At 41.8% G+C, this 18,957-nt stretch overlaps 1 protein-coding gene across 1 annotated transcript in view; it reads left to right on the top strand.

The window, feature by feature from the left end:
• The window catches only part of bmp2k (BMP2 inducible kinase), a 44,096-nt gene that overhangs the window by 6,140 nt on the left and 18,999 nt on the right, over positions 1 to 18,957 (top strand). The window contains exons 2-6 of the mRNA XM_031870509.1: positions 12,466 to 12,584; positions 14,003 to 14,108; positions 14,581 to 14,723; positions 17,703 to 17,824; positions 18,817 to 18,898. Of these exons, the coding sequence (XP_031726369.1) occupies positions 12,466 to 12,584; positions 14,003 to 14,108; positions 14,581 to 14,723; positions 17,703 to 17,824; positions 18,817 to 18,898 (572 nt within the window). The remainder of the gene's footprint in view (positions 1 to 12,465; positions 12,585 to 14,002; positions 14,109 to 14,580; positions 14,724 to 17,702; positions 17,825 to 18,816; positions 18,899 to 18,957) is intronic.

Below are 18,957 nucleotides of genomic sequence, written 5' to 3'. Positions count from 1 at the left end.
CCCCCCCCTGATTTTTCCTCTTGTTTGTTTTTGTTTTTGTTAAGCAGGCTAACATACCGGACTAAGGTTATGGACATGCTAAACAGTATACCTGCTTAGCATCAGCATGCTAGCATTGTTATTTTGAGCACGTTGAGCCTTTGCATTTAGCTCAAAGCACGTACAACCTTACAGAGCTGCTAGCATGGCTGTAGAGTCTCAGTCTGGTTTAATGATACTGAAAAGTCGGTAAATGAAACCATGAATGACTATTTGATTATCTGTCAACCCCCGAGTTGGGAAAGTCTTTTGCAAAAAACAAAAATCTTTTGATTTGCAAACAATCACATACTCGAATAACCTGGCAATTTGATTAAAAACAAGTGCAGGTGTAACTGCTTTCCTAGTCACTTGCCATCAATCACTGCAGTGCAGGTCAGAGCCTTCCTTTTCCTAATGGTTTTTTTTTTAATGACCTTTTTGTTCCCTCTCTCTTGGGGGGGGGGGGGCTGCATCCCATCTACATTATTAGCATACTGTACTGGTGATGAATAGGTGCATTGTGCCCCATGTGCTGTCTTATTCTAGCACCCTAGAAAGAATGCTGGTACGACGCAGCACTCGGTCCCGTGATGGGCATCGCCAGCCTTTTGTGCTTGCTCATTGAGGCCTTTCTCTATCTGCCTCTCTCTCTCTTTTGTGAAGCCGCAAATGAATTATTCTTTTTCCCAATTCATCGTCACCCGATCCAAAAGGAGGGCGTCGAGCCAAACGTGGGAGTGAACTCGGGTCAAATGGAGACCGACAAACAGAAGGACTGAATGCAACATTTCACATCGGTGTACTTTCAGTGGCGGCTTAATGTCTTTGATCGGCATGCTGTAAATTGTGGATTCATCAGCACTAATTAGGATATTTAAACAGAGGACTGTATTCTTCTCAGTCAACATAATGTCCAATGTTTTGTTTTCTTGTGGACAGGAAGTTATTTTCTTCAGCACTTAGCTCTCAATCAGTTGTAGGTTTAAAGGTTTGGATGTCAACGTGAAAGTGAGGATTCCTAGAACCAAAAGATAGATGTCATATGAGATAAAGAATGAATTATAAATCTATTTAGCTTAAATATTGGTCAGGCCTTGTATTAATAAGCTATCATGACGTGTAGGAAAAGTTCCTGCTTTGCTCAGAGTCAAAGTCGGCTTCCTGGAGAGACTTAAGTAGAGGTTGGAAACTGATCATCAGGCATGACTCCAGCATGACTACACGAGGGGATGAATGATTGCCTCACTTTGTAACGACTGTTGTCACTGTAAACAAGTTGGTGCTGACATGTCACTCCAGTCTGCAGGGGACTAAACAGCATCTGAAAAAACATTTAAGTCTATATATCTTTTTGTTGTTTTTGTAGTAAAAAATAACTACTGGCGTCATACAAATAATGTAGGGGACAAACTTGTGTTATGGTTGTCGAGCATTGTGTTTTCAGTGTAGATGGCAGTCTTTCTTTTGAAAAGGAATGTCTCGAGAACCGATACCTCGAAACCAAGTCGATGCCAAGATTCTGAAAACGTGGAATATTCTGATGGAAATCTTCTCTGATAATTCTGCATTGTGAACAACAAATATTTGTTGAAATCGGCAGGATGAGGAGCTAGTTAACGTTAGCTGTTAGCAGCTGGTGGGCAGCACAGTCCTGCTTGGCTAAATAACAAAGTTAACGGCTAACGTGCACTGAGTTACATTATGATGCGTGCAAAAATAAATATTGGCCAAAGGTACATTTTTATGTTATGTGTTCAAATATAATCTTGTAAAATTTCGTAGAATATCACTGGTATTGGTATCGACTACTAAATTTCTGGTATGGTGATACCTTGAAGCTGATCGTGAGCTTGTTGGATCTTATACGCATGAATACAAAATCATTTCAAATGTTATGTACTATAATGCAAGATTTATTGATGCTGATTTACAGTTTGTGGTAAAACACATTTCTCTCTGGGTGTAACGTCAAATCAGAACAATACAAAGAGGTAGTTCATGTTTTGTTTGAGTCTAGATTTCAGTGTATACATGATGCATGCTCATAAAGTATCCAGCGAGGCGTGAACATAGTCATTATCAGGCTGGCTTCATCCCTTTCAGGTAACAAGCCACACCTGGTGTGGCTTGTTACACCATTACCAAGCCACACCATTACCTACAGCTTAAAATTATACTGGCTGTTTGAAGTGTGAATCATTTATAAGGATAAAAAAAAGCTCTACCTGTAGACTTTCCTTCCACCTTTTGTTTGCAGGGTTCACATATTATCATGTCTATATTTTAATACAAAGTGGTAAAGCTGAAAAATGTATCATTTTTATATCAAAATCGTGATGTACTGAAACTGCTCTATGTTGACTTGAGAAACTCGTACAACCCGCAAAGTGTCCCAAGCAGACTAATCAGTTTTTGGTGATGTTTGCGCAGCTTCTTTGTTTAATTTAAGATTCATGTAAACTTTGGGCCCTTTGCACACTCCTCTACGCAGCCACTACAGACCAGTTGTTTAGTCTGAACTGTCAACATCGGTGCAAAATTTGAAGCATTTCCTAGTCTGACCTACACAGACACCACTGTGTGACTGCAGTCTCTCTATTGACAAAATGTTGTTTTTCATAGCCATATGGCAGCAGCCTAAATTATGCCCCAACAGTTTTCATGTTACTGTGATGAGATAAGCGGGATAAGAACGGGAGATGTTATGGTCCAAGGTCTGTGTCTTTTCCACTGTTTTCCCCACTACATTTCCAAAGATGCACTTGTACCTTTTTGACCATTGGACTGTTTAATTACATTTTTATGTGGTCTAAAGTAATGAATATAAACCTCCATACATTAATCAACATGAACATACAGAAAATACAAAAAATACATTGCCTCTTATAAAGAGACCTCAAAGGTGTTAAACGTAAACTCACAACTGACCCTGTTATGTTTTCACCGTCTTGTATCCTTTTCATCCAGCAGCATCTCTGTCTCTCTCCCGATTTCATCCTAAAGCCTCCGAAGCACAGCCACTTGTGTCTGTCGGTTCAGTTGTAAACGCTGTTGAGGTAAGATGTATGAGAGCTGACTGCCAGAAGCTTTCAGCTCAGGATTAAAAAAAAAACGCTGCACCTCCTCATATTACCTTTTATGGACTTGCTCTTCAGAAAGACTTCTTCACACACTTACAGCCGTCTTTTGAAGTGCTTCGCATCGTTCACCTTAGGTTGAAATGAGATTGATTTCAGCCAAGGCCCCCCCTGTGCGTAACACATCGGCCAAAGTGGAAGAATGAAAGGTGAATAAGGGGGAGCTGGAGTTCAGGTTGACAGTTTTTTGTTTGCAGTTCTCACTTGCCAGGCAAGGAGTTACTGTGCACACCAGAATTGAGGTGCGTTTGTGTGTTATGGGGAGACGGGAGTTGGATTTGTGGCGGTTAAAATATAGATGACAGGGCATTACTCAAAGTTCTTCTTTTAGCTTTTATTTATTTAAAAACCTGTCACTATAATCGGTGCTTTGCTGTTTGGAAGGAGCCAAAAGAACAATCAATGTGTTTCTTCAGAAGACAGGATTGTTTGTAGCTTTGATCCATATTTCCTTTTTTGAGACTCTTGAGATCATTGGTCACCAGTGAGGTTCGACTGATGTGTTGAACTGAGACTGACTTTAAAATGCCTCGACAGTGGCGAGATATAAGGCTGTTCAGTCTGTCCTCCCGTCTGTCCAGCCTTTTTTTTATCTAGATAGTTTATAGCTGCAGCTCTAGTCGGCTTTCTCATGCTTCTTGCGAGGCAGTCACACCCCCAGATGTTAGACCATTTGGGGTATCCAGCTGTTTTCCCCCCTCTGAAGGCATCTTTCATTCATTTAAGTCCAGTATGCATGCAGCATCCCACTATCTCCTCTGTGTTTTGGCAGAGGTCCACCCTCACCTCTAAAAGTTTAAAAATATCTGACCTTCAACCACTTTGGTTATCTCCTTTCTATGGCCATGCGTATTTGACTTGGCTGGATGGGAACTTCAGCGACGTGTTTGTGGGTTAACTGTGGTAAAGGGATAAGAAACACATATGAATTAAGTGTAATGCTATCTTTGTTTATGTTTAATACCAAAAACTTGACATGTATAATAAGGAGTTTGTCCATTTTAAAAGGATCTTCATCCATCAAACAAACCAAAGCTTTGAAAGGTCCAGAAAAGATGACACAGTGGTGTGCAGCAAGTAAAAGACTCATAGAGTGCAGAATCTCTCAACTGCTCGCTAAAAGCAAGAGCATGCCTATTTTTAGGCCGACAACCTATGCCACTGATGCTTTTGTGAATGTTACTTCAGTTTAATTTTTGACAGACGGTCGTCAGCCTGAAGTGGGTTATACGGTTTCGATGTTTGCAAACAGTCCTGTCTAGATGTTGCCCCACAATTTCTAGAACTCTTGTGAGATGGTTATGGTTAGGCATGGATAGGTATGGTCCTGGAATAGTTGATGTTAGGATTTGACCTCAAATGGTAAAGGTTTGGCATTGATGGAATAGTTGAGGGTTAGACATCGGCCTCGAACGGTTGAAATTTGGCATGGGCCTCGAACGGTTGAAATTTGGCACGGGCCTCGAACGGTGGAGGCTGGGCATTGACCTTTGACTTTCACAGTCACCAAATGACATGTTTGGTCACTACATTAACCAGCCAAAGAACAAAAGTTCTCCCACATTAGTGAGTATAATATCAAATCTTAAAGGATTTGCTAAAGCGCTGGGGATCATAAAGTCGTTTTTGGTAATTAGTGAGCAGCTGGCACCGCATGGCAAACTGGCCAGACCTTGAAGCCAGTTGATGGAAATCCTTTTTCCTACATTTACTGTGGGAAGAATGTCACCTGTTAGTCTGCATGAAGAATGCAGCAATGTAGAAGGATGGTATTTATGAACTACTTTTGGTGTTCTCACTTGTTTTGTTGCAAAGGATAAGATGAAAGAAGATGAAAGACTTTTTAACTTTTGTTTTTATCAAGCTTGCATCGTCATATTACTGTTATCATTTAGCACACATTAAATAGCCAGTAAAAGTAACATACTCACTTAAAAAATGTGCTGATCTTATTCAGGGGATGAGCTTATTCATTTAAGTGGACAAGTAAGAGATCCTTTTTAGAGTTTACCCAGAAGATGGTCCCTTTCCAAGTTAAGTTCTTATGAAATAACACACTCGGGGGATGTTGGGGAAAGAGTCCAAAAGATGATTTGCAGGCAACAACGCTTACTTTTCACCTGATTTCTCATCATTTCAAGAATATCAATGTCGTCATTATCTCAAGAGAAAAGCCAATTCCAGTATTCAGATAACCGCTTTAACTTTGCAAGCTAAAATGAGATCACACTTTTTGTAATGTTGTGCAACCCACAGGCTACTTTAAGTTGTTTTAAAGCTAGTAACTCTTATCATCGAGCTTTACAACTGAGAACACGTGTAGGGGGGGGGGGTGTTGTGGGTTCATGGGGGCCTCCAGGAGGAAATACCTAAGCCTGCTCTCAAAGAAATGGCATTCTCCTCTCTTAAAATGCTGCTGTTCAGCTAAAGGAGGCACTTTGAATTGAACTACATTCTTAGTTTGTAGCTTATTCACAAGCGTTATAACTTAAGTATAGAGCTGTAGTGTTGAAATGTTGCGGTGAATACTCTCTGACTCGACAGTGAGAAAGAGAGAGACTGTCGGTCAGAGAGTAGTCTGCTATCACAGATGACATCATGCTTCAGAGGAAGAACATCTGCGCCTTGTGCTTAAACTGTAAATGTATATCCTCTCTTATTCGCTTCATGTTACTAAATCCTCTAATTCTCACATGGAGAGACACTTCTCTGACACTTTTGAACCTTTTCTTCTTGTCTCTATCACATGCTGAGTGTCTGTTTCGCAAATGGCTGTTGAGATCCTCATTCAATGTGTCATGTGGGCTGCCTGTGACTGTCCTAGTTAGTCAGGCTCTGCAGTGATGTCAGGGTCCCAAGTGCTTGATGCAGGGCCGGGGGAAAATATTCAGTAATTACAGCCCTCGTTCAGGACCAGGATTAGCCGCCCCCCCCTCTTTCTTCTTGGCCTGATGGATTTGGGGTTTTCCCTCCCAACTGTCACCAACAACGGACCATGTCCTCATGCTGACGCGCCTCCGTCTCCTCCACAGTGCAGCCAGCTAACAGACAAGCAGGAGGGGGGGTACAATAACAGTGAGATGTGACTAATGTGGCCCTGAGGACCAGAGTATTAGACATGCCCGTCAGCAATGCTTTAATACACTGAAAGGATTCTGTTACACCTCTGAGAACCTTGCTGAGGTGTATTATCAGTCTGTGTAACCTAAACTTTGAGCGAACCATCTTCTGAACATCCTTTAACCTACATATCACTCTTAGAATCTCGGTGCCCTAACGAGTTAGAGTTTTCTGAAGAACATGAGAAAGCAGATGATTCATGAAATATGTAAGTAATGTGCATATTCATTTTTTCTTCAATGAGCTTCAGCCTCTTGGCTCTTACTGTTGAGATTCAGTGGTATTTTAAGTTAACCTTATTGGATCTGGCTAATAATTAAATAAAAAATTGTGACATGGAAGAATATAAGTGCGGCTCAAAGATGCTGGAATACTTTGCCTCCCAAGACGTGACAAATGTCCCCTTTTCTTTCCTGTTCAGGTTCATCTGGTTCTTTGTCAGTTGAATTAATTTACACATTGGTTTGTGATGTTGATGGTCGAGAAACTTTTCACCCCACAGTATATCAACTTAATTTGCTTCACCATTGTCTCTAAAACAGAAACCTGTGTGCAAACGAGTAAACACAGCAGCGCATGTGCAGCGATGTGGCGTGCAGCGTTGCCTGGCTCCTTCTGACTGCAACAACTATATTCAAATATCACTAATGCAAGAAATATTGAACAATTATGATTTGCAGTGTGCCAATTTAGCAGTGTGCTGCCCCTATTTTTTTTTTTTTTATATCTTAAAAAGTATTTGCCACACAAAAGCCAAGAATTAGTTGCCAATTTCTCAAAATGGGACATTGATGTAGGGCTTGTTATTTCTGTTCGTCATTTGAGCAACAGTTTGGTAGTTGCATGAGAATCCCAGTCTGTTTCTCTGAGTCTTTACTTAAGAAGGTATTCGAACACTTCACAAGTCCATTGTTTGACTCAGCATGTTATTGTTTGCATCTGTTGTCACTCTTGGTTAGTTAAAGACGGCTTTGTTTTTGTCATTGGTTGAAGCCAGTCTCCTGTACAGTGTGGGACCCTTTGTGTTGTTCAAGGATCCCTTATTTGTCCAGGAAGTTGGTACGCTGGGCACAATAAATCATTCCATCCAGAGCCACTCGGGGAAAATAATACTTAATAGTGTACCGCTTCCGTGACTGGCATAGTCATCGTGGGAGGCAACAAAAGCCCCCAGGGTGGTGATATAGTGAGAGTCTGATCCTGGAGCATACAGTGGGTACGGAAAGTATTCAGACCCCTTTAAATTTTTCACTCTTTGTTTGATTGCAGCCATTTGCTAAAATCAAAAAAGTTCATTTTATTTCTCATTAATGTACACTCAGCACCCCATCTTGACAGAAAAAAACAAATGTAGAAATTTCTGCAAATTTATTAAAAAAGAAAAACTGAAATATCACATAGTCATATGTATTCAGACCCTTTGCTCAGTATTGAGTAGAAGCACCCTTTTGAGCTAGTACAGCCATGAGTCTTCTTGGGAATGATGCAACAAGTTTTTCACACCTGGATTTGGGGATCCTCTGCCTTTCTTCCTTGCAGATCCTCTCCAGTTCCGTCAGGTTGGATGGTGAACGTTGGTGGACAGCCATTTTCAGGTCTCTCCAGAGATGCTCAATTGGGTTGAGGTCAGGGCTCTAGCTGGGCCAGGCAGGAATGGTCACAGAGTTGTTCCGAAGCCACTCCTTTGTTATTTTAGCTGTGTGCTTAGGGTCATTGTCTTGTTGGAAGGTGAACCTTCGGCCCAGTCTGAGGTCCAGAGCACTCTGGAAGAGGTTTTCTTCCAGGATATCTCTGTACTTGGCCGCATTCATCTTTCCTTCAATTGCAACCAGTCGTCCTGTCCCTGCAGCTGAAAAACACCCCCATAGCATGATGCTGCCACCACCATGTTTCACTGTTGGGATTGTATTGGGCAGGTGATGAGCAGTGCCTGGTTTTCTCCACACATACCGCTTAGAATTAATGCCAAAAAGTTCAATCTTGGTCTCATCAGACCAGAGAATCTTATTTCTCATAGTCTGGGAGTCCTTCATGTGTTTTTTGGCAAACTCTATGCGGGCTTTCATATGTCTTGCACTGAGGAGAGGCTTCCGTCGGGCCACTCTGCCATAAAGCCCCGACTGGTGGAGGGCTGCAGTGATAGTTGACTTTGTGGAACTTTCTCCCATCTCCCTACTGCATCTCTGGAGCTCAGCCACAGTGATCTTTGGGTTCTTCTTTACCTCTCTCACCAAGGCTCTTCTTCCACGATTGCTCACTTTGGCTGGACGGCCAGGTCTAGGAAGAGTTCTGGTCGTCCCAAACTTCTTCCATTTCAGGATTATGGAGGCCACTGTGCTCTTAGGAACCTTGAGTGCTGCAGAAATTATTTTGTAACCGTGGCCAGATCTGTGCCTTGCCACAATTCTGTCTCTGAGCTCCTTGGGCAGTTCCTTCGACCTCATGATTCTTATTTGATCTGACATGCACTGTGAGCTGTAAGGTCTTATATAGACAGGTGTGTGCCTTCCTAATCAAGTCCAATCAGTTTAATTAAACACAGCTGGACTCCAATGAAGGAGTAGAACAATCTCAAGGAGGATCAGAAGAAATGGACAGCATGTGAGTTAAATATGAGTGTCACAGCAAAGGGTCTGAATACTTATGACCATGTGATATTTCAGTTTTTCTTTTTTAATAAATTTGCAAAAATTTCTACATTTCTGTTTTTTTCTGTCAAGATGGGGTGCTGAGTGTACATTAATGAGAAATAAAATTAACTTTTTTGATTTTAGCAAATGGCTGCAATGAAACGGAGTGAAAAATTTAAAGGGGTCTGAATACTTTCCGTACCCACTGTATGGCCTCAGTCAGTCCCAGCGCAGGCCAGCAGCCAGACATGAAGCGTTTGGTCTGACCTGAGTTGGAAAAGCCACCTCCCCACCAGAGACGCAACGCCGGCTGCCATGATGGGTGAGGATTGGTTTCTCATGACAGACGGCTAAAAGTTGGAGTCAGGGAATCCCGGGAAAGATTGTCAACAATTCAGTGCGAAGATGTGTAGATTTATATTCAGTAAAGTCTACTGCACACTACATAACATCCATCCATCTTATCGCTTATCCGGTTCAGGGTTGCAGGTCAGGGTTGCGGTTGCAGCTGGCTTAGCAAGGTATTCCAGATGTCCCTCTCCCTAGCAAGGCTTTCCAGCTCTTCTGGGGGAACCTCAGGGTGTTCCCAGTCCAGACAAGAAATATAAACCCTCCTACGTGTCCTGGGTCTAACCCCCAGGGCCTCTTACCAATTGGGCTTCTCCTGAAAACCTCTAAAGGGATGCGTCCAAACAAATCTTGACCTTTTTATTTTGTAGTAGTGGCACAGTCGCTGATTCATCTTCTAATCGGTACACCTCATGTGACATCACGTCACTTCGCTCCAAATCAACATGTCAACCGTCTATGACAAAATAATGTCTTAACCGAAGGGCGAAACAGTGGGAGTGAATTAGGTTGTGTGTATGTTAAGTGTAGCTCTCCAGTTTGTTCTGTTTCTGTGGGAAAGTTAGCTGTTCTTGTGTGTCTTGTCCATGCATGCTTTAACAGCCTGCTCTTTTCAGCCTTTTGGCCCTTTGCCCGAACAAATAGAATTTTCCTTGTAAAATCTGTCATCCGTTCCATGCAACCCCCACATCTTCTTGCCTCAAGTTTGATCTTTACTACGTCTGCATCCTACACCTTTTCTTTTAAGTCAAAGCACTACATTAAGCTTTATATTTGCACAAGATGACTCACAGGTAGCTTTTTCCCTGTACGGCGGGGTCATAAAGCAAACTCTGCTTAACAAATGATCATGTTTCAGCTTGAAGAAAGTCTTCATAAATGAGTGCATCCTGCTGTTTATTTAAAGTAGCTCTTTCACAAGACTTTGACATACGATTCAGTTTAGTGGCTTAAGTTCACTGCCACTCCAACAAGCCTCTGGATGGCTCTGTACTCCACTGCCTCGTTGTAGGAAATCATCTTTTTATTTTTGTTACATTCTAATTCAGTGTTTTTGTTCCTGCACTGCATCAGTTATAGTTCAAGTAACTGTAGTCAAATTCCCTAACTAGTTTCTCTTCCTGTATTTTCTGTTTTTGTGGGTATTCGATGTCATTCCGTGTATGTTACCCATTTCAGCAGCATCAGCATATAAGCTGCTTGTCTCATCAGCAGTTTGTATTTTTCATTGTCTATTTTATTTTCATCATTTGTCTGTATCCCTGACAATGGGACAGTCGGCAGTACAGACATGCTAATGCTTTGGATCAGCCGCATCGGGATCTTAGATGTTTTTAGCGTGACGCAAAACGAATAAATAGATGAAGCAGAATAGTCTTAACCAGTCTCCGGCCACATTACATCGTCACCGTAGTTTTCCGTTGACACTGTCGAATGCTCTGCTTTGCTTTATAATCAGCTGCAGGTTGTCTTTTGTCTCATTAGCTGCCGGTTTATCCCTCAGTCCCCTCCTCTAATCTGATGAAGCCTGCTACAGTAACTCTAGCTGTTGTCACTGCACACAAGCAAATACCACCCTTCACTTTGTTTACATTTGGTTTGCCTGACTTTGCTTTGGCCGTCTTTTGTGTTCGCCGTGTTCTGTTTACTGTCCTCATGGGGACACACAGGTTTAACCTGCATGAATTATTGCTACTTAGGTTTTCGTTTATGTTGCGCTGTCCTCTCAACAACACAACCTCTGAGATCCGTTTAAACGTTATGCTGATGGGCTCTTCAATGAGGGCCTTTGTGCTACTTCTGCTCATTCCCAATCCAAATCCATGCTGTTTGTTTTAGCTGACCTTAGGTAACTTGTTAGGCAACAAGCGTGCCATTGTGGATCCTTTCTTTCTGCTCTTCAGTCTGGGGGAACTTTGATGCCCACCACTCAGTGGCTCAGTGATCCCCTCCTAATGAGCCCGGGTACTGTCCCATCCCAGTGTTATAGAGTCCATTCACCCAGAGAGGCACAGAGGACAGTGACAACAGCTACAGCACCTCAGCTAGACACCTTGATCCTGTCAACACAGTCTACTCCTGCACCAGAAACCCCACATCCCACCAAGAAACAGTGCAATTTCAGCTCATCTCATTCTTGGGAAAAGCTTGCTATATTTTCTAAAGCAATAAGCTTCATTTACTCAAGGATTACACCCGGTTGGAGTTTGGCCAACACAAGCTAAATGAGCTTAGCCTCATGAAAAGAGACCAGTTAGCAGCTGTTGAAATCAGCTCATGGAGACCTTTTCTAAATCCTGGATTACACCATTTTCTACATTGACTTTTAAGAGACGATCAGAGTGTGTTTGGTGTTTTTTTTAAGCACTACTATGTTTTTTACTCGTGTATATGTACTAGGGTTGGGTGGAGATGTCACAATACCAGCAGTTTTCCACGATTCCAGATACCCAATTTAATAGGTGATGGTAAAAAATAAACACTTGAGTTGGTGTTAAAAAGCTAAACCGGTCAGAATTCCCCCTCTAGTATCTGTTATATTGCTGTGAAAACATCTCTGTCAAACAACTATTTATTCAGGTTTCTGGCAAAAAACTAGATTTTACAATAAGTCTGGAGCCCTGATCCGTACCATAGAAGAACAAGTATAGTCAGAATTTTGTACGATTTGCTTCCAAAGTGTCTGTTCTGGTGACATCTCAAGGGTCGGGAGATATGTTAAGATTTTCAGAATAAAACCCTTTAAAACCATCTTGGTTAGTCTTTCCACTGTTTCAACAATCACCAACTTTGGTTTGTTTGAAATTAACCCTTAATTCACAGAGTTGGATGTGAAAACATGCTGTTTTTTCCCTAAATAAATAAACTGAAAACAACCGATGTACTCGGCCAATCGCTGATTGACAATATATCGCCTCGTCCAAATCGCCCGGGTAGCACAACAGGAATCGGTGTGAGAAATGAGATGTTTGGGGAAAAAGGAGTTTGTAATGGAAGATTTATTTACTATGTCTGTGTAAAGGTGGTTTGTGATTTGTCTTGCAATAGTCTATTTTACATATGTGGAAAATCAAATCTTGACTTGGCATTGCTTAATTTATCCTTAATGGTCAATGAGCAGTTTTCCACATAATACCCTGAAAACTAACACCCTATAAAGTACATTACGTATGCTGATGTAATGCTAACTTGTGACATTGTTTTTCCAGGAGGCTTCTCGGTGGTGTTTCTGGCTCGTACACACAGCGGTGTCCGCTGCGCTCTCAAGAGGATGTACGTCAACAACGTCCCGGACCTGAGTGTCTACAAGAGAGAGATCACTATCATGGTGAGAGCAGCATCACAGTGTTAACTTGTAGTTGTTTTGATGATCTCCACATCAATTTAAGTCCTCCGTTCTGTTGCAATGTCAAATCCTAAGCCTTGGTTTTAGCTGCATTTCCTTCCAGTCCTTCCCTGCCTTGAAAATATAATTTCTCTCCCTTTTTGTGCTTTTAATGTGCTCATTATTGGGGAAGTTTCATGAGGGCATTCTCAGTTTTCAGTTATTAAATTTAAGGGCATAATTCGTGTTTGAAATGGGACACGAGCCCTCATAAAGACGTTGCCCTCCTGAAGGAAGGTGCATATAAATGGCTTCATTCCACCTTCATAACCCGTCCTGTCTGCCAGCATTTCCAGTCTGGCAACAGAAAAAGCCTTTTTTGCTGTGTGAGATTGTGTTAATAAGCACCGTTCCCATGGGCTAAAACTTATGATTTATTACACAGAGCTGGCACTCGCATGATTTCAGCGAATAATACGGTGTTTTGTGTCGTTCAAAGTTAGAAATCATCATTTATTCTGTGCGTCTTGGACAACAGCAGATGTCTCGGCCCTGAACGTTTGACCCCGGTGTGTCGGTGAACAGCTCAGCTTTGTGTGTCAGTTCACTTCTTCTCATCAGCTGTGTGACGCTCACCCACTCGGCTGACCTCACACACCGACACAGGTCTGGCCTGTTGGGACGTCGCTCTAGGTGTGTCGGGTCTCTTCCTGCTGGCGTTAAAACGATCAACAAACACTACGATGCTTTAATCTGGCCAATGAATCAAGTTGAGAAAGATTAGCGGAGTTAAGAGCTCAGCACGGAGTAACATGAAGGAACACAAACGGCACCCTCACCACACCAGGCCGAACTCACTACAGCTGGATGTTTGAACTTTTTGGGATGCGTTCTGCAAATGTGGAAGTGGTTTCACTATATTTACACTGCTCATAAATGGCAAAACCAGGAGGTAAACAGAAGTCATAGCTTGTTTATGAGGCAGGTATTCTACATTTCGTCCGTGTTCTTTTTCTTTACCTTAAACAAATCAGATTCAAATGTCTGCAACTTTAGCAGTGATTCGGTTAGTCTGTAATTTATCCAGTAGGATTGGCTTGTCTGTCTGTTTTATAGTATATTTTACAGTATTTGTAGTACTACCTCTATCGGTGGAACTGGGCTCAGTTGCACATCGAGTAGCAAATATAGGTGCAACACTACACAAGTCCAGACATGAATACTCATCAGCACCTCTTAAAAGTGTGTGTGCACAATCCACATACGTATATCCTTTGTATCACTTCAATAACTACCTTATTATTGGTAGTGGCTTTTTAGACTTGTGCAATTTCAGTTCTTGAGATGCACTTCTTCTTCTTCTTCTTCTTCTTCTGGGTCTTTCTGTCCTGATGGGTTCCATGTTTTCATCCCGTTTGTAGAAGGAGCTGTCGGGTCACAAGAACATCGTCGGCTACCTGGACTCCACGATCAACGCGGTGTCGGACAGCGTGTGGGAGGTCCTGATCCTCATGGAGTACTGTAAAGGTTTGTCAACACACACGTGTTGTGAAACCTTCATATATGACCCATTTAGACGTCAGACTCATTGAAGTTTCTCTTTATAATATCTGACTTGTGATTTTTATTTGGGTTAGTTGGGATTATTCTGGGGCAAATAAACTAAATGAAACTTTAAATTAAAGCAAAACTAAAGGGACTTTTTCCTACAAATCTGAGTTTTGTGTGATTTTGGTCCTTGTTGCACACCGTAGTAGTGATGGTGTATATATCTAACATATATTAACTATATTGTTACTGTTTTGTAAATATTGAGTGTTCATCAGGTTAGCTTGTTCTGCTTGGGCTTGTGAATGTCAGCATCCTGCAAACTATCCCAGTTGGAAAGTTTGCAAGAGTCAAAACACTAGAACATGCGGCTGCTACTTTGGTTTTTCCGATCCTGGACTGATGACCCGAGTCCTGAAGCTTCATCCGTCGTCCTCTCTCTCTCCTGCAGCGGGTCAGGTGGTGAAGCAGATGAACCAGCGGTTGAATGTGGGCTTCAGCGAGGCCGAGGTCCTCCACATCTTCTGTGACAGCTGCGAGGCCGTCGCTCGCCTGCATCAGTGCAAGACGCCCGTCATCCACCGAGACCTCAAGGTGACCTTTCCTCTGAACACCTTCACCTGCTGGTTAGATGCAACCGATGGTTGTTTTTTGATTCTTTAAAACGTTAGAAACGGATACAAAACCAAAAGATAATCAATATACAGATATATTAAACACAGAAAATAACCAGATCCTTTTAGAAGCTAGAGTCGGAGGCGCATTTTTCTTTTTTCTTTTTTAGTAACTTTATTTCTTAAAAAAAAATACAAATTTAGTGACTTAATCAGACCATCGGGGAAAAAGCGGGAAATGTATTTAAATATAGTCTGTTATATTGTAATTTATTCCCATGCTGCTCAGAGTCATCACAGTCACCAGCTCTTCTGCCAACAGCATGTTGACTTTGTATACATTATTTTTTAAATAGATGCATAGATAAATAAATATATAGATAATAAACAGTTTACTCTTTAAGATAGACCCACATCAGGGCTGGGTCATACGGAGAAAATCAAATATCACAATATGTTTTTACCAAATGCCTCCGTGTCGATATTGTCAGGTTGAACATGAGACTTCTGATAAATAATCAGTAATGTGGATGTAATGGTTAAGGAGGTAAAGGTGAATAATAGAAGAGTCTGGTAAGTTCAGAAAATCACTAAACTTTAATGCAGACATTAAAACCATGATATTAATATATTATATATATATTGCCCAGCCCTACTCTACATACGCAGTATAGTATATTTTCTGATTCTTCTCGTATGAACATACAATTGAATTTTCCATTAAAGAAAAGTTTCAGTAAACGTTTGTGTATATCTATTATAGTTCTATTATAGTGTATATCTATTCTTGTTCTATTATAGTGTATATCTATCATAGTTCTTAAAAAGAAAATCTGAATTAATCGGCAGGTCAGACTTTTTAAAAACTCAAAATCATCTGACAAACAAATCACCAGCAATCACGACTTCCTTAAAGTTCCTCGAGGAAGATATTAAACCCAAACCTGCTGACTTCCTTTGAGTTCCTCCGGCCCAAAACAAACGCGCACTAACCATGTGATGCAATGCTAACAGGTTGTTCTTGTTGATTGTGGTTTGTACTTGTTGAGGCTCCGTAGGTCAAACCAAGACGTCAAACTTTATCACTCCTTTACCAGATCCACTCCGTCCGTTCTTACCTTTCACAATAAAAGCCCTAGACATATAATATTATATAATATAATATCCCACCCTGGTCGAGTCCTCCTCGGTGCCTCCTTCAGCGGGCCGCTGTCCTCCGTCCAGTTGGACGAGCCTCTAAACAGAGCGGTCCCTTCAGCCTCACAGCACCAGTCCTCTGTTCGCTGTCTGTGTCTATCTGCTCAGCCTACACGGCTTACATAACACCACGGGGACACAAAGGACCGAGGAGGCCCAGTCACGCATCGCCAGGGGAAGTGAGAGTGCAGAAAAATAATACATAAATATATTTTAAAAAAGGCCCTTAACCCCGAGCTGTCAACAGCATTGAGACGCTGTGTTGCTTTCATGAGCTCAGCGTTTCCTTGGACAGTTTGAAGTCTTTCTCTGGTCTCTCCTGCAGATGTCTTTCTGTTTTCACATGTTTGATTCTGACATTTTTACATCTCATCATCTTGTTGCTCTGTCAGTCCGTTTCCTCTTTTTGTTTTCGATCTGTCGCTTCCTCTTTTCTTTGCTACTCGTTTTCCCATCTTTTTTCCTCCACCTGCCTTCATTTCTCTTCTAGCATGCACTCGATGCTTCCTCACACCTTCACTTTGTGAATCCACTGAGCATCACCGTCTGGTCAAACTAATGCCTCGAGGTTGTCACAACATGGATTGTTGAGTTGGAAATGTTCCTACGGCAACAAGATGAATTAATGAGAGAATACGAGCAATTTAGAGAAATTTTACTTTTAAAAGCGTCAACTTTCCAACATCCATGCAAACGTCCCACAGATACCATGACAAATACCAGCATGATGACACTGCTGCTGTCATGCTGTAACTCAGGATTAGATTCTCTGCTGTGGCCCTAAAAGTATTATCTAAAAACCGAAGCCTGACACTTCAAATACAAACACATTTAGTAACATGCAAATGAGTCGCACGTCTGTTTTTAAGACTGACTTGTTTCAGCTGTGATGAGACTCCTGTGGCCGAGTTATCGTAACGAAGGCGTGTCTCCTTCCTCCATTAATACAGTTTAGTGGGTTTGAGTTTTAAACGTGATTTTATCCACTAATTGTCTTCCATGCCCATTGTGATGTAACTGTGGACTAGCTTTGGCTTGGTTGTGTTTGATGATGATGCGTCTCCATCACACCCACATTATACAGGAAGCAGATCGTCCATATGGAAGGAGCTGCTTGCTCTTTGTGATCAGTTCTACACACGAAGAACAGAAACAGCAGCAGCAACTGAAATCTCATCTTTAGTTTTAATCGATACCGGTTTCTTTGTGTATTTCTGAACATTTACATTGCAATTTGACACTTATGTTTAATTAAAGTTACACTGAAGAACTTTTAACTGGTTATCAAACAGTCTCAGTTTAAAGGGACTCTGGTGTATGGAAACGCTTCCACTTTAGTCCACAGGGACCGCCAACATCACCGCAGAATGAAAGTTCCTCGTAATAACTTTATTAAGTACAACAACTTTAGGAATACAGTGAGAGAGGAAAGAGCACAAACAATGACTCTGAGCAGGTTTATGATGTTAAATATGAGCCTCCAACACAGTAATATGAAAGCAAAAACTGCAGTTGTAACCCTTTCACAATGGCAGAAGCTTTCCTTTCCTTTCTTACATCTTACTCTAAAGGGTTTGCGTCTTCTGCCGAGTTATTTTACTTTCCTTTTATGTGCTTCACGTTGCACTGCAAATGCAGATAAAAAGTTCTATTATTGGGTCATCTGTGACACTACGTTGACTTTCCATTGGTGACTTTCCTCATGTTCTTTCTTTCTTTGTTCACTAAGAAGTATAAAACCTCTGCCTGTTCCTCTCACCAGGTGGAAAACATCCTGCTGAACGACCAGGGAAACTACGTGCTGTGTGACTTCGGCAGCTCCACTCACAAGATTCTGCTGCCACACCAAGACGGAGTGACCGCCGTGGAGGACGAGATCAAGAAGTGAGTGTTCTTCATCCGTGGAAGACCAGTTCTGCATGTCGCTCAATACAGTGGTTGATAAAAAACCCTAATATATACCTGATGCTGCAACAATATTATACTTGTTAAAGCGGCGTGTAAAACCATTGCTGTTAAAGCATTGAGTTGCCAGGTCTCCTCAGTTCATTTAAGGTCCATCCAAACACAGAGCTGTGCTAGCTTACACTCGATGACGGTGCTTTGGGAAGCGGTAAATGTGGCGACCCTGTGTGGTCGGTGGTTCTCCCCCCCCCCCCCCTCTTTGGGTTTGTAGTAAGCCGTGCAGTTGTAGTATCTGTTGTCTGTTTGTGTTTCAAGTCACAGCAGCGCTGGCCTGTTAACTTTCACGCATTTACAGCTGCAATAAAGTGCCACGTGTGGTGCTTATCGGCAGTATACGGCCGCGTGTGTAAACTCTTCCTCGTTCATGAAGCCGGTCAAACAGAAACCATCGGTCCTCTGAACTCGGCTGACTCAGACAGGCTCTGTAGTTTCATAACCCAGCTGGGTTTATGCCAAAAACAACCAGCTGCTTTGGTTATCGTCAGAATGACTCCGACTAGGAAACAAAATGTTTGGCTCTCTCTCTGAAGGAACCAAGCAACCTTTCCGTTGGTTTGTTTTCTCCCGTGTGTCACTGAACAGAAGATCACACGTGTCATCAAAATAAAGTGAGCTCAAATAAATACTCTTTAAGTAAAAGTAGCAATACTGAAATCTTAAAATACACTATTACACGATTAACCTTTTACAGATAATTATGACCACGGTGTCGTTCACAATATTTATGTGAATGGAAGAAGTCAGACGTTGACATTGACTCCAACATGTTGCAACATTTTAAAAAACACAACATCCCATTTATTTATCTTAATAATAACAATAATAATAATAAATGTACTGATTCCTTCCCACCTTTGGTGCTCATTTGACCTTTGACCTGCCACTGACTGCTTCCTGTTTGTGTCTCTCAGGTACACGACTCTTTCATATCGAGCACCGGAGATGATTAACTTGTACGCGGGGAAACCCATCACCACTAAGGCTGATATATGGGTAAGGGCCTACTGTGTGTGTGTGTGTGTGTGTGTGTGTGTGTGTGTGTGTGTGTGTGT

This window comes from Anarrhichthys ocellatus, unplaced genomic scaffold (assembly GCF_004355925.1).
Source record: "Anarrhichthys ocellatus isolate YVR2014 unplaced genomic scaffold, GSC_Weel_1.0 scaffold53, whole genome shotgun sequence".
Taxonomy (NCBI): domain Eukaryota; kingdom Metazoa; phylum Chordata; class Actinopteri; order Perciformes; family Anarhichadidae; genus Anarrhichthys; species Anarrhichthys ocellatus.
The sequence above is the reverse complement of the archived record's forward strand: the minus strand, read 5'-3'. Positions and strand labels throughout refer to the sequence as shown.